General features: G+C 42.7%; 1 protein-coding gene across 1 annotated transcript in view; it reads left to right on the plus strand.

The window, feature by feature from the left end:
- The first annotated feature begins 222 nt into the window (after positions 1-222).
- The window catches only part of CAPRIN2 (caprin family member 2), a 108,691-nt gene continuing 83,105 nt past the window's right edge, over positions 223-25,808 (plus strand). Inside the window, exons 1-2 of the mRNA XM_073623595.1 lie at positions 223-420; positions 21,440-21,502. Of these exons, the coding sequence (XP_073479696.1) occupies positions 223-420; positions 21,440-21,502 (261 nt within the window). The remainder of the gene's footprint in view (positions 421-21,439; positions 21,503-25,808) is intronic.

Raw genomic sequence — 25,808 nt, forward strand, 5'->3', positions numbered from 1 at the left:
TTAAAATCACTCTAGGTAAGCCTGGACATCTGATTTAAGTTTCTTTTTTATTTTTTTGAAAAGCCACCAATTATATCTATGCGTTATTCCTCACGGTCTGAATTACTGGAGACATGGTAGAGGTGTGACCTCTGTCTACATTATGCTGTGTCCTTTTTTCTGTCTTGATAAATCCTTGTATGCCATTAACACTTTCCTCTTTCAGTAGGGTAGGCCTTTACAATGGTGCAGCTCTCACAATCCAGTCCCACTGGTGACGGGCAGCTGATACGAGATATCAAGAGTCAGTCTGAGCATGGCCTCAGCTCCCTGCAGTCGTCGCTGTCATCTACCGCAACACCTCTGCAGGTTTATGAGACTTATCTAGAGAATGGATATGTCAGCCTGAAGCACAAAATCCGCAACATTGAGAAAAAGAAGGTACTAGTGTCTTTGTGTTACATTATCTCTGAGGTGGTTTTTATATAAAATAACAGCTGCCTAACTTGGGCTTGGGGGGGGGGGGGGGCAAGAGTAGGCCAGTGCCCAAGGATCTACATTCTAAAGTGCCACCAGATTATCCGTTGACTTTTTATAGGTCCTTTAAAGTTGGGAAGAATGGTCTAGCCCCAAACCTGCACAAATGGTTATTAAACGTGAACAAATACTGGTAATGAGAGCAGCTTGTTGGTAAAAAAAACCCATTTGATATAAAAATTAATTACTTTGACCCGTGCTCTGTGATTTGTCAGAATATTGATTAACAATACACTAAATCATAAATATTACAATAAAGTGCATAGTTAAAGTGCATGTTCCAAAAAACATTGGCCAAGTGCATATAAAATGTCCATAATACTGATGGTTGAAAAAAATCTAATTTATGAGCACATTATTGTCCAAATAAACTTTGTGTATAAGTCTTCTTAATCCTGGTGAACAATTAGGAGTGACTGTATCTTCCGACACCTGCCAAACATCCTACTCGCCAGAACTCCATGACATCCATTACAGGTAGTCAAAAACGCAGAGGGATCAGACCAACAAAGGAATTTCTTCCGATCACGAATTGTGCCATCAAACATCCAAACATCAGTGAGATAATGAAAGAAATGGATTCCGTAATGAAGTTTGTCACGATTTATTTAAAAAGTAAAAAGCCAATGTATCCATCGCAGCATACAATACGAACTTCTGTTGGAAAACGCTGTGTGCGCTCCAGCTGCGTTGCAAGGGGCAGAAGAGGCGTATTGCGCTCAAGGCACCCTATGCGTTTCATTAGCATGCTCTGATGTCATCAGGGGTCTTGGAACATGCACTTTAACTATGCACTTGCACTTTATTGTAATATATATGATTTAGTGCATTGTTAATATTCTGACAACTATTCTGACACATCAGAGTTGCCAAGCAGCTCAGGTCCAAGCGCTCACGGTATAATAAAACAGGGATGGAAATAAATCCACTAAGACTGATTGCAAGCTGCTGTTATAAAAATAAAAACACATGATACAACAAAATATACTCTTATAAGAAGCAAGTATTAACAGCGCTAGTTCGGGTGATCTGAGGTTAAAGTGTAATGTCACTAAACTCCCGAATAAGTGGGAATTGACATGAGATTAGTAATCCTAAAAATATCTATAAAATATGTATATATCAAGAGTCCAGTGCAGTATAAAGGAACCAGCAGTCCCTAAATCAATAGTTCAAAGAATACCAAAACAGTGTGTGAGCACTGATTATATCCGCTGCATAAACTCATTGTGTAAACACCATTGCTTTAGGGGGGGGATCTTCTGTGGGTTTGTTGTAAACAATTTTACACTGGAGAGTCTCCCCTTCTATTTCTCTACATCATAATACATGATCTTGACTGAGGACTGAGGGAATCTGGTGGTGGAGGAGCCGATCTGAAAGAGAAAAGGAGATGACAGGCTTGTCTTTGTCTTACCTCTGGTAAGCTCACATCCATAAGGGTTATTCACGTGGTGATGGTCTAGTTGGATACGTGCACTCCAGAAGAATTATATTCCCTGATTGCGATTATTGTCCTCTTTATGCAATGAACTACTTTAATGTTACCTTTGAGTTTATGCAGCGGATATAATGTCCATTCCCACTTATTCGTGAGTTTAGTGACATACTTTTTTAACCTCAGATCACCTGAACTAGCGCTGTTAATACTACTTATAAGAGTATATATTGTATATTTTGTTGTATTCTGACACATCACAAAGCGCGGTTCAAATTAAATTATTTTTTTTAAAATCAACTTTAAAGCAGTTGTATGGCCTACTTTGCTTTTTGCCTATAATAAGGCTTACCTGAGGGCAGGGGCGGACTGACCATTGAGCGACTCGGGCACTGCCCGAGGGCCCTGGGCCCATAGGGGGCCCCATCAGGGTTGCCAGCCTCAGTAAAACCAGGGACAGTATGTATAAATCTGTTTTTTTTACATCTGTCTGTGTATACTGTGTGATTGTATACTGTGTGTGTGTATACTGTGTGGCCCCATAATCTCTGATTGCCGGGGGGGCCCCATAATCTCCTATTGCCTGGGGGCCCCAAGAGTTATCAGTCCGCCCCTGCCTGAGGGTAAAATGAATATCTCCTAAACGTACAGTTTAGGAGATATTCATCCTGCATGCAGCGGCACATGCGCTCTGAAGGTCTGACTTATCGGGGGCTTCGTTCTAAGTTAAGTATTTCATAATGCAATGCATACTAGCACATTATGCCATTATCTTGTAGGGCTTTTTCTAGGGGGGAGGGGGGGTTTTACCCAGGGTTTACTACTGCTTTAAAGCGGTTGTATACCAGAAGAGGGGAAAAAAACAAGGAAAAGGCATACTAGCTCATTATGAAATACTTGCCTTAGCACAAAGCCCCCACGCCATTTTCCGGTCCCTGCCGGGGAGCTGACATTTTGCCTGTGTGATTCTTCCGGGTTTGCGGCTCCGGCGCTGAGTGACCGGAGCTGCGATGATGCTCCCGCGCATGCGCGCGGGAGTCTTCTTTCCATCAAGGAGCTCTGATTTTCCGGCATCATCTGCCAGATCATCAGATGCAAGCGCCGCTGATGTCAGTGGCTGCATGCAAGGAGAATATCTCCCAAACCGTACTGGTTTAGGAGATATTCATTTTACCTACAGGTAAGCCTTATTATAGGCTTACCTGAAGGTAAAAAATGTGCTAAAGGGGTATACAACCACTTTAAGGATATACAGGTACGTTTCAAATATCCAGTGTCAAATATCAAGTTTTTCAGTAATTCAACAAGTGAAACTCAAGTTTTTATGTAGATGCGTTAGAGTGCTATATTTCAAGCACTTTTTATTTTTGATTATGGCTTTCAGCATCTCAGAAAATATGAATATTACATAAATCCATAAGTGTTTTTAAAACAAATATTGGCTTACTGAAGAGTACAGAAAATGTACAGTATAGTATGCACTCAATACTTGGTCGGGACTCCTTTTGCATGAGTTACTGCATCAATGTGGGGTGGAGGCACTTAGCCTGTGGACCTGCTGAAGTGTTATGCACGCCCAGGTTGCTTGATAGTGGTCTTGAGCTTGTTTGTATTATTGGGTCCGGTTTCTCATCCTCGTCTTGACAATACCCCACAGATTCTCTATGGGGTTTAGGTAAGGCGAGTTTGCTGGCCAATCAAGCACAGTGATATTAGATCATTAAACCAGGTATTGGTATTTTTGGCAGTATGGGCAGGTGCTAAGTTCTACTGGAAAATTAAATCGGCATTTTCATAAAGCTGGTAAGCAGAGGGAAGCGTGACATGGTCTAGAATTTTCTGGTAGAGGGCTATGCTGACTTTGGACTTGAGAAAATAGTGTACCAACACCAGCAGATGTCATGGCTCCTCAAATCATCATGGACACTGGAAAATGTTGGCTTTCGTTTGGAAATCTAGGTCCCTGAGTCTAGAGGAAAAGTGGAGAGGCACAGAATTGAAGTTTCATGACTTCCAGTGTGAGTTTTTCAGTCGGTGATCAGTGGCGGCTGGTGCTCCAAATTTTTGTGGGGGGACACAAACTGAAAAAAAAAAACCCTTCAATTGCGGCCTCACTGTGCCCCATCGCCTGCTGTCTGCCTGGCACTTGCCCTATCTTGGTGGTGGGTCAGGCAGCAGGTGATGGCGGCGAGCTGTGCGACAGCTCCTGTGTCCTCCATGCTTCCCCCTCTCTCCTTCCGTTCTGCTAGGTGTCAAATCGGGGCGCCAGTGCCTTCAGCCAGTCATGTGACAGATATTAGACCCATGCTACCTGATTGGCGGAGAGGCGGTTCAGTGTTAGAAAAGCAAATATTAATTTGCTTTTCGAACCCATCTGGGTGGACTGTGAGCGCAATTCTCTGCGCTCCAAGTCCACCTTTTTGAAGCCTATTAGAGCCTGGCTCTAATCGGGTGCTCCAAAAAACACCCCTGCTGCTGGAATTCAGGCGCACAGCATCTGAAAAGGGGCTGGACGCCTCAATAGGGGGTGGCGGCCATGGATAGATGCATGCATCTATCAGTCCTGAGGGGGTGGCTGGAGAGAGGGTGGCGCCCGTGTGCCCTTAATGGATGGGGCTGCCCCTGGTGATTTAAGTTCCGCTTGATACTAAATCTATAGATTCTGAGCAAATCAATCCGGTACAAGTGCTTCCAGATGGACAAAGTCTTTTCTGTGAAGAAATTGTCTCCAGGTTGTTTCATGCTGTCTCGGGACCTGAGACATGTATTTGCACGCCCCAATCGTTGTCAATCTGGGAAAGACCACTTGGCATCTCCAATTCAGAGCTCTACCCTTTGGACTCATCGTCCCCCTGGGTATTTACCAAAGTGATGACAGAAGCACTGGAACCATTAAGGCTGAGGGAGATATCTATTGTGCCCTGTTTAGATGACCTGCTTCTGTTCAGATTCCAGATGTCAGGTCCTAGTGAACCTTCAAGAGATCCATGTCCACCGCAAGGGCCTGGGGTGACTTCTATATCTGGAGAAATCCAATCTGATTCTGGCACAGGAGGTACATTTTCTGGGGTACACTATATAGATTCGGTACACCAAAAAAAATTTATCCCTCGAGATGATCAAGAAGGTCCAGTCTACGAGAAGTCAAATTCAGACCGACCTCTTGGTGACAGTCAGGGTGGCCATGGTGGCCCTAGGGCTGCTTACCGCATCCATTCCAGCTGTTCAGTGGGCTAAACTGCATTCTCGTCCACTCCAAATAGACATTCTGCAAAAATAGTCGTACCAAGAATCTGGAGAAACCAATCAAGATTGCCACAAGTGTGAAGAGGGCCCTGTGGTGGGGGATTCCGACCAACCTGGCAAAGGGTCTCTCATTGAACATACGATTGACTACAGATGCAAGCACGTGGGGTTGGGGAGCTCACCTAGAAGGCAGGATGGCACAGGGATCCTGGTCAAAGACAGAAGCCAGGAAGTCATCCTTTTGGCGGGAGTTGAAGGTCATTTTACTAGGCCACATATCCTTCCAGCAAGCAAAGGGCAGCATATAAGGGTCCTGACGGACAATGACTGAAATGGCTTGTGTGTCAAAACAAGGGGGAACAAAGCAAGGGGCTGCTGGAGCTGGCCTTGCAGATCCTTACATGGGCAGAATACAATGTGGCTTCTCTGACCGCTATCCACCTAAAGTGGTTGCAAAATCTGCTGAAAGGCCTCTTAAGCAGGAGAGTAGAGTCCGAACCAGGAGGTATTCTTGATGGTCAGGTCTGGGAAGATGAGACGGTGGAGCCTGACGCTGGTCCATCCATGAAGCTACCCTTTGCTAGGTGTCCCCCTTCCAATTTATACCCCTGGTGCTCAAAATTCAAGGAAGAATCCACTTTTTAATCCTAATCTCCTCCTTCTGGCCAAAAATACTGGTTGGGGATGCTATTAAATCTAGCCTCAAAGCCCCCATGGAGGTTGCTGAGCAGGAAGAACTTGTTAGCCCAAGGATCCCTGAACCATCCAGAGATGGATCGTTAAAATTTACCGGCCTGGTTTCTGAGGACCAGGGCCAGAAAAGCTCATCTCTAACTTTTTTTTTTTTCTCAAGCAGGAAAGTGACCATAGCAATTCACATGAAAGGTATGGAAAAAATTCCTGGTGCTCTGCCAAGTATCAAGTTAAAAATGTAATTTCAGTTTTGGAGTTAACCACTTCAGCCCCAAAAGGATTTACCCCCTTCCTGACGAGAGCACTTTTTACAATTTGGCACTACGTTGCTTTAACTGCTAATTGCACGGTCATGCAATGCTGTACCCAAACTAAATTTGCATCCTTTTCTTCCCACAAATGGAGCTTTCTTTTGATGGTATTTGATCGCCTCTGTGGTTTTTATTCTTTGCACTATAAACGGAAAAGACCGAAAATTTTGAAGAAAAATATTTTCTACTTTTTGTTATAAAAAAAATCCAATAAACTCAATTTTAGTCATACATTTAGGCCAAAATGTATTCAGCCACATGTCTTTAGTAAAGTCAATAAGCGTATATTTATTGGCTTGCGCAAAAGTTATAGCGTCTACAAACTAGGGTACATTTCCTGGAATTTACACAGCTTTTAGTTTGACTGCCTATGTAATTTCTTGAGGTGCTAAAATGGTAGGGCAGTACAACCCCCCCCCCATGACCCCATTTTGGAATGTAGACCCCCCCAAGGAAATTGAGGCATGTTGAGCCCATTTGAATATTATTTTTTTTTTTTTATGTCCCAAGTGATTGAATGACAAAAAAAATTTACATAAAGCTGTCACTAAATGATATATTGCTCACCCCAAAATACATTTAGCTGCTTCTCCTGAGTATGGGGATTCCACATGTGTGGGACTTTTTGGGAGCCTAGCAGTGTATGGGGCCCCGAAAACCAAGCACTGCCTTCAGGATTTCTAAGGGCGTAAATTTTTGATTTCACTCCTCACTACCTATCTCAGTTTTGAAGGCCATAAAAAGCCAAGATGGCACAACCCCCCCCAAATGACTATTTGCTATGAGGTATAGTGAGTATTTTGCAGACCTCACTTTTTGTCACAAAGTTTTGAAAATTTTCCCCATAAAAGTATCACCATACTCAGGAGAAGCAACAATGTATTTTGGGGTGTAATTTCATATTCCCATGGCATGTTTGAACAATATATCATTTAGTGACAACTTTGTGCCAAAAAGTGTCTTTTTTCCTGCAACTTATGTCACAATATAAAATATTCTGTGGACTCCACATGCCTCTCGGCAAATAGCTTGGGGTGTCTACTTTCCAAAATGGGGTCATTTGGTGGGGGGGTTTGGACTGTCCTGGCATTTTATGCACAACATTTAGACGCATCACCCACTCTTCGAACCACTTGAAGACAAAGCCCTTTCTGACACTTTTTGTTTTTGTTTTTTTTTTTTGTTTACATGAGAATTATTTTTTTTTTTTTTGCAAGAAAATTACTTTGAACCCCCAAACATTATATATTTAAAGCAAATGCCCTACAGATTAAAATGGTGGGTGTTTCATTTCATTTTTTTTTTTTTCACAGTATTTTCGCTGTGATTTTTTTCAAACGCTTTTTTTTGGGGAAAACGCACTTTTTTAAAAAAATTTTAATGCACTTAAACACATTATATTGCCCAAATGTTTGATGAAATAAAGATGATCTTGGGTTGAGTACATGGATACCAAACACAACATGCTTTAAAATTGCACACAAACATGCAGTGGCGACAAACTGAATACATTTTTAAAAGCCTTTACATGTTACCACTTTAGATTTACAGAGGAGGTCTACTGCTAAAATTACTGCCCTCGATCTGACCTTCGCGGCGGTGATACCTCACATGCATGGTGCAATTTCTGTTTACATTTGACACCAGACTGACGCTTGCTGGGGTGGACGGGGTGCTTTTTGGTTTTTTAAAAATAAGAAGAAAAAAAAAGTTCGTTTTTTTTTATTTTTTTTTAATCATTTTTATTATCTCAGGGAATGTAAATATCCCCTATGATAGCAATAGGTAGTGACAGGTACTCGTTTTTAAAAAAAAAAAAAAAAAAAATTGGGGTCTTGGACCCTAGATCTCTCCTCTGCCCTCAAAGCATCTGACCACACCAAGATTGGTGTAATAAAATGCTTTCCCAATTTCCCAATGGTGCTGTTTACATCCGACGAAATCTAAGTCATGAAATGCTCGTAGCTTCCGATTTCTTAGGCCATAGAGATGTTTGGCGCCATTCTGGTCTCTGATCAGTTCTATGGTCAGCTGGCTGAATCACCAGCTGCATTCTCCGGTTCCCTGTTGGGACAGGAGAGCCAGAGAAAAACATGGAAGACGGTGGGTGGGGGGGGGGATTCCCTCCCACTGCTTGTAAAAGCAGTCTAGAGGCAAATAAGCCGCTAGGATTGCTTTTACATGAAAGCCGACCGCTGGCTGAAAAGAATACCAAGATGATAACTAAACCTCCAGGCATCATTCTGATATAACCACTTAAAAGTCCAGCGACATACCAGTACGTTGCTGGTCCTTGTTGGGCATATTGTAAATTTTTTTTCATGCAGCCTGTGGGGTGAACGAAAAATTGATCGGTGGGTATGCCCACCATTAGAATACCTCCCTTCATCCACCCACTTCTGATGGGCATACATGCACTGTTTATATATGCCGAAGCATGGGGGTGCTCCTCCGACCCTGCTGCCCCCATGCTTTGGCATATATGCGCCTTCTTTTTTTTTTTTTTTTTTTAACTGGTGATGAAATCGCCTCCTACAGCGCTGGATTCACGGCTCTATGTATCGTGGGAGCAAACGCTGTTGCTGTCACAAACAAATCCGCGCTGCAACTGAATGGCGTACCTGCTAAGCAAATGATGGTTAACAATAAAACAAAGTAACATTACAGTATAACAGTAAGACTTGCCATACCTGCAAATACAAAAAAGGTAAAAAAACATTTAGCGCAACCTGTGCCTAAAATATATATATATATATATATATATATATATATATATATATATATATATATATATATATATATATATATATATATATATATATATACGAAGCATGGGGGTGTCCTCCTGCAAAGGGTAGGAGCAAATCGCTCCTCCGCCCCTGCTGCCCCCATGCTTCGGCATATATGCTGAAGTATGTAACTGTGGTGGTGAAATCACCTCCGACAGCGCTGGAGTCGGGGCTTTATGTATCGTGGAAGCAAACGCTGTTGCTGTCAAGATGAATAAATCCGCTCTGCAGCTAAATGGCATACCAGAAAACAAGAAAATGGTTAACAATAAAACACAGTAAACAGTAAAAAAATTGCATACCTATAAAGCAAACATGATAAAACATTGCATAATAGAATACAGTAAAAAAGAGCAGAACAATAGAAAGAATAGAGAGAACAATAAACGACAACTATTTTTGGTTAATTTTTTTTTTTTTTTTTTTTTTTTTGTAACTAACCGTTTCCAGGTTCGGGTCTCTCAAAATGCGATGGCATCTTGGGAGACCCTGTGAAAGTGTCCTAGTCTGTGCAGTGCTGTACCCTACGCTTATACTCAACTAGTGTAAGGTAGCGTTCAAAACATTCACCAATGCAAAGACCTGGATTGTCAGGACAGGAGGGACAATAATAGCGGGTGTCACGTCTATATCCGCGCTTGCTGCAGACATGACATCTTTTTTGGCGGGCTCGTTGGGTAGGGGTACTCAGAGGACATAAAGAAAATGCCTCTCATGCAGCCGGCTTACTGCATTTGGTTGGGGAAGGTGAGGTGGAGCATCGTCTGGAAACAGAAGGGCTCGGATGATCTCTTCCTAGAATTTAAGGAAGGATCCAGTCCGTCCTGAAGATCTGTATAGCACATAAGCGTTCAGCAAAGCCAATTGAAATAAACAGACACTTTTTTTGTACCTGCGTCTGGCCTTACGGGCAACTAGGTACGGCGCCAACAACTGGTCATTGAGGTCCACCCCTCCCATATTTTGGTTATATTTGTGGACACTGGTTTCTCAAACACCAGTCCCCGTAGTAATTTGGACCGTCGTGTCTGCATGAAGGGAGGTAAGAACGAAAACCTTATTATCCCTCCACTTCATAGCGAGCAAATTATTACACTGCAAGCAGGCTCTCTCCCCCAGCCTAAGACGGGAATCTACAAGCCGCTGGGGAAAGCCCCGGTGATTAGGTCGCACGGTGCCACATGCTCCAATCTGATCAAAAAGGTGTCTAAAAAGTGGCACGCTCGTGTAATGTCCATGTACAAGTGGTACCCCTTTCCGAATAAGGGCGACACCAAGTCCCACACAATCTTGCCAGCGCTTCCTATGTAGTCAGGGCAGTTTGTTGGCTCTGTGACTATCTTTTCCCTCGTAAACCATAAAACTAATGTATAGCCTGTGGCCCTGTCACAGAGCTGATGCATCTTGACCCCGTATATCTGGCATGCTTGCTGGGAAGGTACTGTTTGAATGACAAGTGGCCAGAAAACTTAATCAGGGACTCATCAACACAGACCACTTGATGGGGAGTAAACAAGTCTGCAAAACGTTGGTTGAAGTGGTTTACAAGGGGCCGAATTTTGTAGAGCCGTTCATATCCAGGGTCTCCACGAGGACGACAGAGTTCATTGTCATTGAAGTGCATGAACCGCAAGATCTGCTCGTATCGTGCCCTGGTCGTAGAGGCAGAGAACAAGGGCATATGGTGAATTGGGTCAGTGGACCAATATGGCCGCAACTCACTCTTTTTGGTTATGCCCATGTTGAGGGAAAGGCCCAGAAAGAGCTTAAATTCGGAGACCGTAATTAGTCTCCAATCTCTGGCAAGGGAGGACTGGGGAATAGTGGCAATGTGTTGACCAGCGTACAAATTGCTTTGGTCCACAATAGTTCTATAGAGATCTTTGGTGAAAAACAGCGAATAAAAATCAAGTGACATTAAATTCAACTGTTTCCACCTGAATGCCGGGTTGGCCAGTGAATGATGGGGGGGGGGGGGGGGGGGGGGGGGGGGGGCTGTAGAAGTGGTGGGTTCCCAATTAGGATTAGCGAATGCAGCAGGAAGGGCACTATGGGCACGACGGGCCTGTGTTCGTCTTCTTGGTGGCAGCGGGACACTAATTGTGCTTGCCACCTCGCCAGCTTGAACTGCACTCATGGGACTCGCCACGTCACCACGTGATACTGCAGTGCTGGATGTACGACCAGGGTGTACTAGGCCGCTGGTGCTTGTGGCAGGGACCACAACTCCATCTTTGGAGCCATCTGTCATGGAGCTGCTGTCTACAGGATCGTATTCTGAGCCTGAATCTGACAGATAAATTACTTCCTCTTCACTATCTGTCATTCTCAGAAATGTGTAGGCCTCTTCACTAGTGTGCCTTCGATTTGCCATTTTGGGCTCTAAATTTAGTGGTACACTAGAGACTCACGGGTAAAAAAAACTCCTGACTGTTAGTGACAGGGATCAAAACACTACCAAAAAACCTGTTAGCGATTGCAGGGATCAGGCCTGAATGCTGCAGTTGTGTGTTTTATTGTTTTTGTAAGTGACAGTGATCGATTGATACTGCACTTGGGTGGGCTGGGCCGGGACGAGGGGCAAAACACAGGTGCTAGCGGGTATCTGGGCTGATCCCGCTAACACTGCATTTTTTGGAACCCTAAACTGCTGGGGACGCTAGTATAGATTGGATCGGATATTGATCCGTTCAGATACTATACCACTAAGGGAGGTGTATGCTGCGTGCATGGGTGTTAGCGGTACTGGCGCTAACCTGACACTGCTTGGGGCGAAGCAGACCTTATCTGACCCTAAAACTTAACTTGTATCACCGCTGGGTGATTAGGGGGTTAAACCTTTATTAGGTAATAAACGGCGGGTGCCCTGAAACTATAAAAAACTAACCAGTGTCACCCGTAAGTTTTACAGTAATCACTGGTGAAAGGGATTAACTAAGGGGCAATCGGGGATTAAAACCTTAGGTAGTATATGGGGGGTCCCTGATGCTATAAAACAGACGGCGAACCTATATACTTCCCTAACTAGCATCACCTGTGACACTAATCAGCGATCAGAAAAACGATCGCTTAGTGACACTGGTGACAGGGGGTGATCAAGGGGTTAAAACTTTATTGGGGGGTTAGGGGGGTATCCTAGACCTAAAGGGGGCTACCACTAACTGCCCTACTACTTATAACTGTCACAAACTGACACCAATGCAAAAAAAACCTGCTATTGGTGTCATTGTGACGGGGGGGGGGGGGGGGGGTACAGGTGATTGGGGGGTGAAAAGTGTGCCTAGTGTGTTCTACTGTTAGTGTAGTGTTGGTGCAACTCACATCGATGTCTTCTCTCAGCGCTGGAACAAAAAGACTGACTCAAGGAGAGATGACATTACTTCCTCTGCCGCTGTTTACATTACAGCAGCAGAGGAAGATTGTCATTCGTTGGGAGCGATCGCAAGGGGGTGGCCACGAATGAGTGGCCTCCCCCTCAGCCTGGATCGCTCCCCTAACAAAGCTGACTGCCTCGGGCACCAGATCACATACCAGGTATGTGATTTTTGCCTGCCCATGCCATTCTGCCGCAGTATATCTGCGTTAGGCCGTTGGCAAGTGGTTAATCCATTAGGGAATGGAGAAGGGCTTGGCAGCTAGCACCCTAAAAACTTTTTCCCAAATGGGATTTATCCTTGGTACTACAGGGGTTCACAAACTCAATTTGAATCTTTAGAAGCATCTTAGTTTTTAAATAACAATTTTTCTGGTATCAATTCGGCCCAAAGAGTAAGCAAAATTCAGGCCCTGTTTGCAGAACCTTTTTTATTTCCAGATCGGGTAATTCTCAGAACAGATCCCGCTTTTCAGCTAAAAATTTCTTTATCCTTTCATTCAGGAAATGGTGCTACCTACTTTAAGCTCCAGCTAATTCGGGGAAAGAAGCCTTTCATACTCTAGATGTGAGAAGATGCCTCTTACAGTATCTGGTCCTAAACAGGGACTTCAGGAAATCAAATGCGCTGTTTGATTTTCTTGATCTTGCAAAGGAAAAGGGGCCTCCAAGAGTACGCTAGGAAGATGGCTCAAATTGGCCATCAAGGAAGCATGTGTCCCCGGGAAAGGAACCTCCTTCTGGTATAGTGGCTCATTCCACAAGATTGGTGGCGGCTTTTTGGGCTGTGCTTTGCCTGAGCAAATTTGCAAGGCGGGCACATGGTCCAGCTTTTCTACTTTCTGTCAGGACTAGGCTCAGTGCTCGGCTGTCGGTTAATTGCCAGCACTCATCGTTCCACAGTGCCTCAGCTGGTGATCATTTCCTGCTTGTCAGCCCCTTCTGGCTATTTAAGCTGCCTGGTTCATATCTGAAGTTTCTCTGCTGTGTTCCTGTTAAAGACTTGCCTGGCTGACATCCCTTCTGGTTCCTGATTCTGTTTGCTTTGTCTGACTACACTGATCTCTGGCTTCCTGATTTACTGGCTTGCACTGACTACCATCTTTGCTTGCCGAACCCTGGCTATGTGTTGACTATTACTATTTGCACCATTTTTACCACTCTATTAAAAGGTTTTTTTTTTATTTTGTTTTCTGCATTTTCTGTCTACGCCTGATTCATGGTTCCTGACACCTTCATATGACACTACAGGTTGGATCTACTGTAGGCTGCAAACCAGGTCTTTGGCAGAAAGGTGTGGAAAAGAGAACCTGCCGCTCCCAGGTGAGATAAGGAAGCCTAATGATCCAGCAGGTGCTTGCCTCTGCACACAATGAAATTGGAAGAAGTTGCCGCACACCACTGTAGATCAAAATCCTCTATCTGGACATCCCAAAAATTACAGGCATCAGAATGCTGGGTAGACTCTTTTTGCACACTTCATGTGTGCTTCGTTATTACACAGGTATGTCTTCAGAAAAGTTCTTAAAGTCCCACCTAGAACAGGTGTCACCAGGTGCTAATTGCAGACTTCCTGTTGCATAAACCTCACATGTAAAAGAAATCAAAATAAGTAATTCTGCGCTACTCTAAATATTCAGCAGCCATCACACCAAATTAGATAAATGGCAACGAAAAAAATATAAAATAAAGTGTAGCGCTATGTGAAGGTGGGTTCAAGGCCAAAAGCCATCAATAAAAAATGAATAAATAATTGCAGACAGACACGGTGAGTAGATATAAAGAAAAATGTCCATATATAAGTACCAGTGAAGTTATTAGTGATAATATCACATAAGCAATGGAATTAATGCAAACTAACACGGTGAATATATATAAAAAAAATTGTCCATATATAAGTGATACATGTGAAATCACATAGGAAAAATTCAGTTGAATATAATCCAAATCTGTGGAAGTAAAGTAGTGGAATCTAACACCAGAAAGTTCCAATCAAAAAACGTGTGAATCCATTGGAAGAAATTGGTGACTAATCAAATCACTACCATGTGTAGAGGAGGCTTACCAGAATGTTTGAACATGACGGGGCATACGCTCTGCGTGTCAAACAAGCTTGTATTGCAGTGAATAGATAAAGGTAGTGCTGGTTTCTGTAGACTGAATATACCCCGCTCACACTCCAATGAGGACACGTAGGGAATGATCTCTCAGAAATCCATAGGGCAAAGGTGGCAGAGGAGAAAGCAAAAAGGACCACATAGCGTAATTCCGTAATAAACAGTAACATTTATTTCAAACGAAAAAACTCACATGATGCTGGATAAAAGAGCGCTTGTACAGAGTCAATAGGCAGCAGTGGGGACCTTCCCGACGCATTTCATCTCCAAGGACATCGTCTGGGGCGTATAAACCAAAAAAGCGACTATTTTGAAACGCAATATTTTACTTTTTTACTATATCCCCCAAAAATATATAAAACAATTTTTTTTCCCTCAGTTTAGGCTGATATGTATTCACATTTTTGGTATAAAAAAATCGCAATAAGCGTATATTGATTGGTTTGCGCATAATTTATAGCGTCTACAAAATGGGGGGGCTAGTTTTTATGGCTTTTTAAAATTTTTTTTTTTTTTTATCGTGACTGCGACATGGCGGACACATCGAACATTTTTTACACTATTTTGGACCATTGTAATTTATACAGCGATCGATGCTATAAAAATGCATTGATTACTGTGTAAATGACACTGGCAGTGAAGGGGTTAACCACTAGGGGGCAGTAAAGGCGTTGAGTGTCCTAGGGAGTAATTCTAACTGTTAGGGGGCTGGGCTTTACCACACGGGACAGTGATCACTGCTCTGTCCTGTCACTAGGCAAAACGGGGAAATGCTTTGTTTACAAAAGCATATCCCCGTTCTTCCTCTCCATGACACAGGCACGCAGCACACATTGAGTCTGTGGGACCCACTGTCATGGTCACGAAGACCGTGGCGGGCCCGCGACACCGCTTCTTAAAGGAGACGTACCTGTACGCCCTTCTGCCTACCAGCGCCATTCTGCCAACGTACATCGTGTGTGCTGGTCGGCAAGCTGTTAAAGTGTAGCCATGTAGTTGATTTTCATGGGCCTACTAGCAAAGAAACTGCAAGAGTGCGATCTAATGTGGGTGCCCTCTGAGATACTATATTGATACCTTCCTGCAATATATTTGCAGACATCGTCAGCAAACAAAACAGGGAGATGTCTGTCTTTGTCTCCAAATTCAGTACTAAATGGAGTCAATAGGGTCATTTTTATTTTGATGAGGACTACCTTTTGTCCTGTACACTTCTATCTACAAGAGTTTTCCTGTCTTTGCTTCGTGCAATTGCCAAGGCTCTGTTAATCCTCCACCTTGGATACCCTCTCTGTAGAAAGTGACTATATAGGGCAGCTGCCCTCAAGCTCAGTCGAAATCATCCCTACATATTCTTACCCATAGAAACTGTACCACAGGTATGTCTTTTGATGGTATATTTTGGATGTCCCGACTGTGCCAACAGGAGGGAATTACCAGATAATGGTTTTCTGTATAGGGTGGTATTAACCCTCCGTCTTGACATCTGTCAGAACATCCAAAAAGTAGATTTCTCTATCATTTGCCTCACCAGTAAAAGTAAAATTCTTATTACAATTAAGATATTCCAAGAATGGAGTCAAATTGGATATCCCATCCTCCATAACGAATATCAAGTCATCTATAAACCTGAAGAATAGTTTATTGGAGTACCGAAAGGGGTTTTCAACTCCAAAGATGTGGGCTTGCTCCCACCAACCCATGTACAGGTTGGCTAAGGAGGGAGACCACTTAGCCCCCATTGCAGCCCCACACCTCCTGGAGTTAGAACACTCCATCAAAACAAATGGGTGGGACAAGTACTCCAAAACTTCCAGGATATAATCTCGTTGCTCAATGGGTAAATCTGTTGTCTCTAAAGAGACTGATAAAATGGCAAGGTCATGGGGAATTGAAGATTATAAACTTGCAACGTCACATGTGACTCACGAGTAACTGCTCTCCCATTCAAAATCCTCCAACTTTGAGAAGGTGATTGGTATCCTTCAGATACCCAGGGAGTTGCTGGACCAAGGGCTGTAATTGTTTGTCCAGCCATTGTCCCAGCCTCTCATTAAGGGAATTGATACCCGATATGATGGTCCGTCCTTAGAGGGGATATATAATATGTGTTTTAGGCAAGTGATAAAATATAGTGCTGGTGGGACACTCTATTATAATATATTTTTTTTTTTTTTAACAAATCAGTATTACAATACAGTCAGCTTCCGACAATCAAATCTTGCTTGGTTACAGTATCAGTTTAAAATATCCATATTTAGCATCCTACAAAATATAATTTCTACAATTTCCCAACCAGTGACAATTCCCAAGTTTACTCCCATCTAGATCTGGTCCACATTAGGGTACTCTATCTCTCTCCCCTGGGGGAGGCTATCAGTTGCCTAGCTTGTGTATTAAAATAGTTTTTATTTGGTGTGGTCAGGTGCCACCCAGTGGGAAGGGGGGGGCAAAGCCATCATTTGGTCCCCCACCTCTTCTGGTTCCTCACCCAAGCCGTCCACACCTTGTCAAATTTAGCTGGACATTGCCTGTTCTCATAGGTGAGCCTGTACAAGGAGTACTAAATCAACTGCCTTTTGCCAGGATTTCAGTATGGGGGGTTCAGCTGACTTCCAGTGGATCATTATCTCCCTCCTGGCATAGAATAGTGACAGTAACGCAGACTTTAGCATATCTATCCCCCTCAATCTCCCCTAAGTAGCTTAGCAGGAGTACCATTGGTTCCCTTGGCACCAGAGTCCCCAGCAGTTCGCTCAGCTTCCTTGCTATGTGTTCCCAGTAGGCTTGGATTTTAGGGCAGGCCCACACCATATGCCAGAATGTGCCTACTTCTGTGTTGCATCTGGGGCGTGAAGGGTCTAAGTTCAGTTATGTTGGCCATCCTATGTGGGGTGTAGTATGCCCTGTGAATAAACGTCAACTGGATAAATCTATCCTTGGCCGCTATCATAGATGCGATAAAGGTTGATATACAGTCCTCCCCTTCGTCTTCTCACTCTGGTATAATTTTAGTGATTTTCTTTTTGCTTAACACCCACCTTAATCCCTCTCCCCACAAGAACTGCTCTATATTGCTTACTGGGGTCCCCCCTAAGCCTAATATAGGCATGGGTATCAGTTGACAGACAGCCTCCTCTCTGTAGGAGGTTGTATTCATAACTATAAGGCCTCCCTTATCGGAGTTACAAATGACGATGGACTCGTCTTCTAGATCTTTTAAAGATTTCCTTTCTAGTTAGGTTATCACGCCTTTCTGTAGTGCCTCCCATTGCCTGCTGGGCTAGTGCCGTCAGATCCCGCTCCACTGATTTTTGAAATTTAGTCGCATCAGGACTGTGGCAAATAACAGGATAAAAATCAGATTTGATATTAAAGATAACCAGTTTGATGGCACCGGTGCCAGCGGCTGGTGCAGTGTAGGCTATTGAGCGATAATAAATCTTCCATATCGCTAACTGCACATTCCCTGAAACCAAGATCTACACCCTCCAATTCACTGTTAGTAGGCCCAGGCACAGATCACACAGCATTATAAACACCTCCTGCTGCAAAATATTTTTTAATGGTAAGATTTGTAATAAATCTATTAACCTCAATAGTGTCAGTCAGACGTCTTTGTGGACAAAAATGAAGTCCCTTAGATAACAATTTTTCACTATCCACAAGAACTGTCAGATCAATTCAAAACATTGGAAAACGTCCTGTGTGATGGATACCTGTTCTGCTCCTCCATCCTTCCTTCCTCTGCGGCCTCTATGTGTTTTTGTATTTTGATTCCGTCCCCTCTTGTGGGACTTGCGCTTGTGGGGTTTTTTTTTTTTTTTTTTTTTTTTTTGCTGCCGTGGAAGGGGTAGAGCTAGCTTGTGCACCTCTGATAGCCGAACGAGGTGGTGATTGATCGGAGTCTGATCCAGCTAAGGTGCTGTTCCATAGGTTACCCTCCGTGTCTGACTTGCAACAAACTGACACCTTGTAGCAGCTTGAGCTTGTTGTAATTCCCATAGATCCTGTTGCAACACTTCCATTTCCTTCCTCTTTGCTATTATACTATTATATCAATTAAGGTGAAGGAACGGGTAGATGGGTTATCAGTCCATAGTTTAAGGGATTCATCCAACAATTCAAATGTGGGAAACTTTTCGACCCTCAATTCCCACAGTATCCTTAGAGCCCAATATGCCCCTATCTTCTTGGACATTGTCTTCAAGCTTACAGAAGAGAACACTGAGCCCACATCATGCTATTCAAAATTTAGCTCTGTGGATTGTCTCCCAACAGCCTAAAGCAGGGGTCTCAAACTGGTGGCCCTCCAGCTGTTGCAAAACTACAAGTCCCATGAGGCATTGCAAGGTTGACAGTTACAAGCATGACTCCCACAGGCAGAGGCATGATGGGACTTGTAGTTTTGCAACAGCTGGAGGGCCGCCAGTTTGAGACCTCTGGCCTAAAGCTTTGAGTGGTATGTGAGCCATTTTTTAGTATAGTGTACTTCCTCCCGACAGCAATCGGCACACATTAATATGTTGTCCATTTGTGCAGAGGATGGTTAACGATGTACTACACATTTGTCATGTTTACCAATATTATAATTGTACAGAATATTATGTGTAGCATAACCATCTGATATTCTGTGTATGGAAGTTGTCTAGGCATGTATTTCAATACATTCTTCCATTCATTTTTGATGTATTCAGATATTTGCTAGACATTGGGTGTAAATTAAGGTACTGATTGATGGGGGGTAGTAATATTGCGGTTTACTGTTTTACCCAGATCGTGCTGCCCATCTCCATTGCCCCCTCTTGGCTTTGTCCTAACAATTTAATGGTGGTTTATATGCAGTGGTGCCCAATCTGTTCTTTACAGATGTGGGCCACATAGTATATGAATGGGTTTCAGTATACTTGTGTCAATTGTCTTTCTGTCTGTGTCTTGTGCTGTTTGTCTTTTCCCGATCCTGTTAGCAGATTCCCCACATCTATTGATATGTATGTGTTTTTATGTGTATATATTATCAGGGTGGGGAAGGATAACTGTTTATTGGCTAATTGTTTGAGTATAAAAATACGGGGTGACACAAGACTATGTGGTTTGACAATTTTTTTTAATTTCTTTTTTATATTTGGCCTTTGTAGAACAATACGTTGCACATACATTTTTGGTTATTTGTTTTTCTTTTGTCTATATATGATATATACAATTATATATTCATGGGTCTCTTTCACATGTGAGGTTTATGCCACAGGAAGTCTACAATTAGCACCTGGTGACGCCTGGGACTATATAAGAACTGTTTTGCACACATACCTGTGTATGACTAGGCACATGTGAAGTGTGCGAAACGCATCTACCCAGCTTTCTGATGCCTGTAATTTTTGGGATGTCTAAAGGATTTTGATCTACAGTGGTGTGCGGCCATTTCTTATTTTTTTTGGCAGAAGGGTACTGCAGGCAGTGGTCACACCCTAGGGTAAGTTTCTTGGTTATCCTCTCCAGGTGCTGTCCTAAATGGTGATTGGGGAGAACCTTAGTTGGACAGGTGACGATCTTGCTAAGTCTTTCAGGACAGCATCTCTTATTCTTAAATAGGATTTTGTTAACTTGTTGTGGTGCTTTGTTCTGTGCTTGGTTTTCCAGCATGTTGGAGGCTACTCTAACTCTTACATGGTGGAAGAGGAGGGATTTAAAGATCTGCAATGTTTCCTGGGAATTTTGTGATGGAGCTGTACTCTCTCCAGGTGCTGTCCTGAAAGGCTGTTGGAAATACCGTCACTGTTGCATATAAGGTTTTATTGGTCTTATATAATCAAATTTTCTGAGATACTGAATTTTGGGTTTTGACTAGCTGTAAATCATAATTGTCAAAATTAAGTGGAAAAAATTCTTGAAATATCACTAACACATCTATATAAAATAAGTTTTACGTTGTAACTTATTGATATTCTTATTTTGAGGTACACTTGCAGACTTGTTGGGTTTCATCAAAATTATCTTCAACTACCTGGGGAGCTGCTGACCTGGTTTAAGCATGTAGCTGGATATTTACATACCCAGCCTGCATACTTGAATCAAGACCATAAAACAGTGGTGGCTGGTGCTCAACTTTAGGTGGTGGGGTGGCAAGCAAACCTGCCCCGCACTAACACCACCCACACACCTCCTCCTACCCTGCGGGAGACCGTCAGGAAGGTGAAAATCCCCCCCCCCCCATGGGAGACGGAGGAGAAGGTGACAACCGGAGGCCTTGCCTTAGGAGGCAGATGAAGTGGATCGGGGGTAGGGCTGCTGCTCCTTGCTCCAGCTTGCCAAGGGAAGAGCCGGGGCTGTTGCTTCTCTTCCTGGCTGAACAGGAAGTGGGTCCTGAGACCTGATCAGATGGGAGTCCTAAGACTCCTGGCGGATCGGGTATCAGGACTCTCTTCCTAAATGGCTGGGAGAAGAATCAGGGAGACAATAGTGACTATTCGCTTTTGTCACACAACTGGGTGGGCTCAGGGTGCAGTGCTCTGCACTCCGAGCCCACCCTTTTTTGAAGCCAATTGGAACCTCAGGCTCTAATTACGTGCTTAAAAAAACCTTTGAAATTCATGCGTCTGGTGCCCTGCATGTGGATTAGAGGCTGAAAGCATCAAAATCGAAAAAATAGTGAAAAATTAAGGTAGCTTCCCTTCTATAACTTTTGAGAATCCAAAACCTGCAGTAGCTGATATTCTAGTTGTGCATGGTTGGGCAACTGTATTGCATGCTAATTTGTGTAATGCTTTATTTAGCATCTTCCTGATCTCTTGATTATAAAACAGTCGTCTTTAATATGTGACAGTTCAAATTCTTTGAGAAACTGATGGGAAACGTGGTCTTCAAACTGTTCTGCTTGACTGTGTATGACCTAGACCCAATACAGGTTTGGCAGATATACTTGTGGATACTTCAACCTTTGTATTGTTTTTCTTCAGGTTAAACTAGAAGATTACAGAGATCGTTTAAGAAATGGGGAGGAGCTGAATCAGGATCAGCTGGTAGGTTTTTATTTTTCTATTAGAAACATAGAAAAGTGTCAGCAGAAAAGACTAGGTGGTCCAAGTCTGCCTACGTTTTTATTCCAGTTCATAAATTTTAGCCTTTTTTTTTGAATTTTTTTTATTGCCAGTATAGATCTGTTTTGTCCCAAGCATTTTTGAAGCAATTTACTGATGACTCGCTCACTACCTCTCCTGGAAGTTTATTCAAGCATCAACTACCCTTTCAGAAAAATACTTTCTAAGATTCGTTTTAATTTTCCTCCAGTTAGTCTGAGATCATGTGCCGTGTCCTTGGTTTCAGAGTGAAATTATTGCCCTCTTGAACCTTATTCACTCCTTTGATTTATTAAAAGGGTTCAATCATGTCTCCCTTTTACCTTCCTTCCTTTATTCAGACTGTACATCTTTAGTTCCTGAAGTCTCTACTGATGTTTCTCTCAGGCCTTTCACCATTTTTGTTTCTCTGGACTCGTTCAACCCAATATGTTGTAAGTGAGGTCTCCAAAACTGAAAACCGTGTTCTTAAAGCAGAGCTCCACCCAAAACTGCTTCCCTCCCCCTGCCACATTTGCCACCTTCGGAGGGCAAATGTGGCAGGGGGAGGGAAGCTGTTTTGTAGCTGCTGACTTTAATTCTTTCTGAAGGAGCCTGGAGCTCCTCTTTAATTGGGTCTCTCTAAAGATCTATATAGGGGAATTTGGACCTCCTTCATGCTGGTGACCTCTCTAGTGATGCATCCTAGCACTCTATTCACCTTTCCCTCTGCTTGGCCACACATTTTGCTCATTTTGCAATCATCTGAAATGAGTTTCCCCAAATCTTTTTCCTCTCTAGTGCTGGCCAACACTGTACCTCCAATGTTGGACATTAGTTTACAATTAGATACATTGAACTGCATTTTCCACTGCTTTGACCAATCTTCCATGTTGGATACCTCCCAGGGATTTAAACTCTATTGCAAACCTTTGCATCACCAAAAAGGCATACCTTGGCCAACAAACTTTGTTGTATCACTTCTATATAGATTTGAATAGAGAAGTCTCGAGTACAGAGCCTTGTGGTAGCAATGAGGAAGTGAACTTTGGATGAGGCACATGAAAGGAACCAGATTTGCAAAACATTTATTTTATGAATACATACAGCATAACAAATTTGGCTACATGCTTGAATGAAGAGTTTAACTCGTAAAGTGACCATAGGCCAGTCAATGCTAACTATATAGCAGAATAACATGACCTTGCACAAAATGTAATGACGTGAGCCAATGTTGCTCCATAATAATCATAAAGACAATTGCATGACGCAAAATACAACAGGCCTTTAAGACGCATCTTAAATGAGCTCTACACGTTTCGGGGGATTAATACTGCCTCATCAGGAGCAGATGCATACCAAGTTTCTGTAGAGAAATATATGTAAGACCAATATGATCTGATGTTTGGCCCAAAAACGGGGGGTATAGAACAAAAACAGAGCAGGAAAGGCCAGGAGAGAAAATCGACATCCCCCTACTTGCATATGTGCTCATAATGTCCACACAAAGTGCTGGACAGATGAGAACCATCACAGAAGTCTCTCCTGGGAGCTGTGGTGGAAGGGGCTAGGCAAGCCCAAAACTTCCCAGAGGGATGAAGTGGTCCCTGCTGATGGTGCACAACAGTGACTCAAAAATATCTGAGACACATGTTTAGCTGTATTGTAATCAATGGTAGGTACCATGATGTGTAAAACCATCATAAATGGTGACGTAAAGCATTTGTGGTTCCTGGGGCATCATCAAAATGCTTGCAGGGCTGTGGTCAGGAAGGGACAGCTTTCCATATTTGGTGGCAATACCCCAAGGTACGGAAATTCTGGGTCCGGATCTATAACTTCATACACTCCCTTACCCAGATCAACCTGACCAAGTCCCTAAAACATGCGCTACTAGGCTGCAAGATTGTGGAAGCCTCTAAAAATCAAGACTGCTCCTTTTTGTTCATTTTTGTATCGGCCAAAATTACAATAGCTAAAAACTGGAAGTCAGCGGCAATACCGTTTGACCAACTTAAACAAACTTTCATGGATTATGTTAAATGAGAAACTAACAGCATTTGTGCAGGATAAAATGAAACCCTTTTTAAAAAATATGGGATCCATGGATCGGTTACTTGACAAGTGACCCCCGGACACTCTCTGATTAGGAGGTCTCTTGGGGGAAGTAACGCAGAGCGTGGAGTCATACCCTCCCCTCCCTCTTATGCTTCCCCCCCCCTCCCTTTTCCTCCTATTTCTTCTTACTTTCTGTGGTCCTGGTGTTATTGGGCAGGGGTGATGAATAACAGAAGTTCCGCGCTTAGGAAATAAATAAAACGGGACTGCTGCCCCCCTTAAAAGTGGAAATCACCGAGGTGAAATCCAAGCTAGGAAATTGTTCTAAACAGGGGAATTGGCGCTGTCCTAATGTGTATGTAGGAGTGATAAATCTCCTCAGGGGTACAAGACAAGGTATTGGCTTATAAACAAAAGTGTCATAAGTATCAAGAAAAACTGTGCAAAAATTACTAAACTGTGAGTGAATCACCTGTGAGGTGAAATGGAAAAAAGTGCAGAGCGTTCTAAAGTGCATATAAAATCGCATATACAAAAAAGTATATATATCATAGATATCTATATCTTAAAGGTATCTCTATGTATAAAACAAGTGCTTGGGGAACCAAATCCAATGAAATTAGTGTAGGAGAAATATATTAGATGATCCGCATAGACAATGATCAAAACACATATAAAGTGAAACCTGAGAAGGTTAAAAAATATATAAAAGTATGGAAGAACCTCTGTAAATGTGCAAACAAAGTTCAGTGAAGGCAATAAATGCAAAACTCTTCAAAGGTGTATCACCATAAAAAATATAAGTTAAAAAACAGTCAATATTTGAATTCTTTGGAAAAAAATATATTGCAAAAACAGTTCTAGGCGTGTGTCCCACTAGTGAAGGAGAAAAGTAGTCACAGCTTTCACCCGTTGGTGTTCCGACCTTCACTGCACCCCCACTCGTGTGTACACTTACCGGACTGCCTAACCCCTGCAGGGGTAAAAGGCACATGCAGACAGTCCTGCGATGGTAACACCGGAAAGTGATCCTCCGCTCAAGGGTGCTGTATCCTGCTCCGGCGTGAGGTCAATCCCAATGACAGGTATCCGTGTGAAGTGAAAACAGAAAACACTTCATAGTGTGAATCCATAAAAAGGTAGGAATTTTATTGAAAATCCATAAAAATAAGAATACAATCCATAAACTGGAACTAAAAAACAAAGCTAAAAACACTGTGCAGATAGCCGGCTAACAGCCGCGGGGCAGCGTGGTGAGGCGTGCGTTCCACCGCCCGACAGCTGAAAGCGGAACTGACACAAGCTGGAGGAGAGCGGTGCTGACGTGTGCGTATCACGAGGCCACGACTTACGCGTTTCGTCATCAAGACGTCATCTGAGGCGCAGCCATCTTGGTGCTCCACACGTCTAAATAGGGAAACGGAGGTGCCACTCTAGCCAATCGGATGTTTGAAAGCCGCCCCTTTATCTACCCATACAAAACCATCCGAATAGCTGGTCTGGCGCCATCATGTGCTAGAAATGTGTAATGGTTTTTGGGCGCCTCCGTTTAACAAAAACACAAAGTAATAACATGAGTAAGTCTGGAGAGTAAACAATCAACGAGGGGATGCTACCTCATAACAGATGCAATTATTATTACATATCCCAACATTGTGTAACTCCAAATACAAAGGGGAAACAAAAAAAAAAAAGAGGAAGGGAATGGAAGTACAACACGTATTAATAAAAATGTAATATTAAGGACGTGTTAAAATGATATTGTGATAATTTGTTGTAAAAACTATATATTTTGATATAAAAAATATATATAAAATATATATATAATATATATAAAATAGGGGGTCTCAAAAATTCCTGTTAATATATAAACAGATCAAAAGGATGTAATATACCAAAAAAGATTTTTGGTTGGGGGCCGCAATAAAAATACATGTAAAAATCCAAATCCACAAAAATTACATATATAATATATGCCTACATGGAGAACATCTCATATCATCAAAGCCTATAGAATATTAAAAATATTAAATATTTTAAAAAGGTGTTCAAAAAATCTACATACATAACATTGATTGAAGGCCTGTATTCTAATCTATGGTACTAATTGGATTCATAATGACAATGGGAATCCAAGCAAAATCTATGTGAAAAATGGGAGGATATTGCACCATGATCACTAGTGGGAAAAAATATAATAAAGGGCCTAAAT

The sequence above is a fragment of the Aquarana catesbeiana genome, linkage group LG03, assembly GCF_042186555.1.
Source record: "Aquarana catesbeiana isolate 2022-GZ linkage group LG03, ASM4218655v1, whole genome shotgun sequence".
Lineage (NCBI taxonomy): Eukaryota > Metazoa > Chordata > Amphibia > Anura > Ranidae > Aquarana > Aquarana catesbeiana.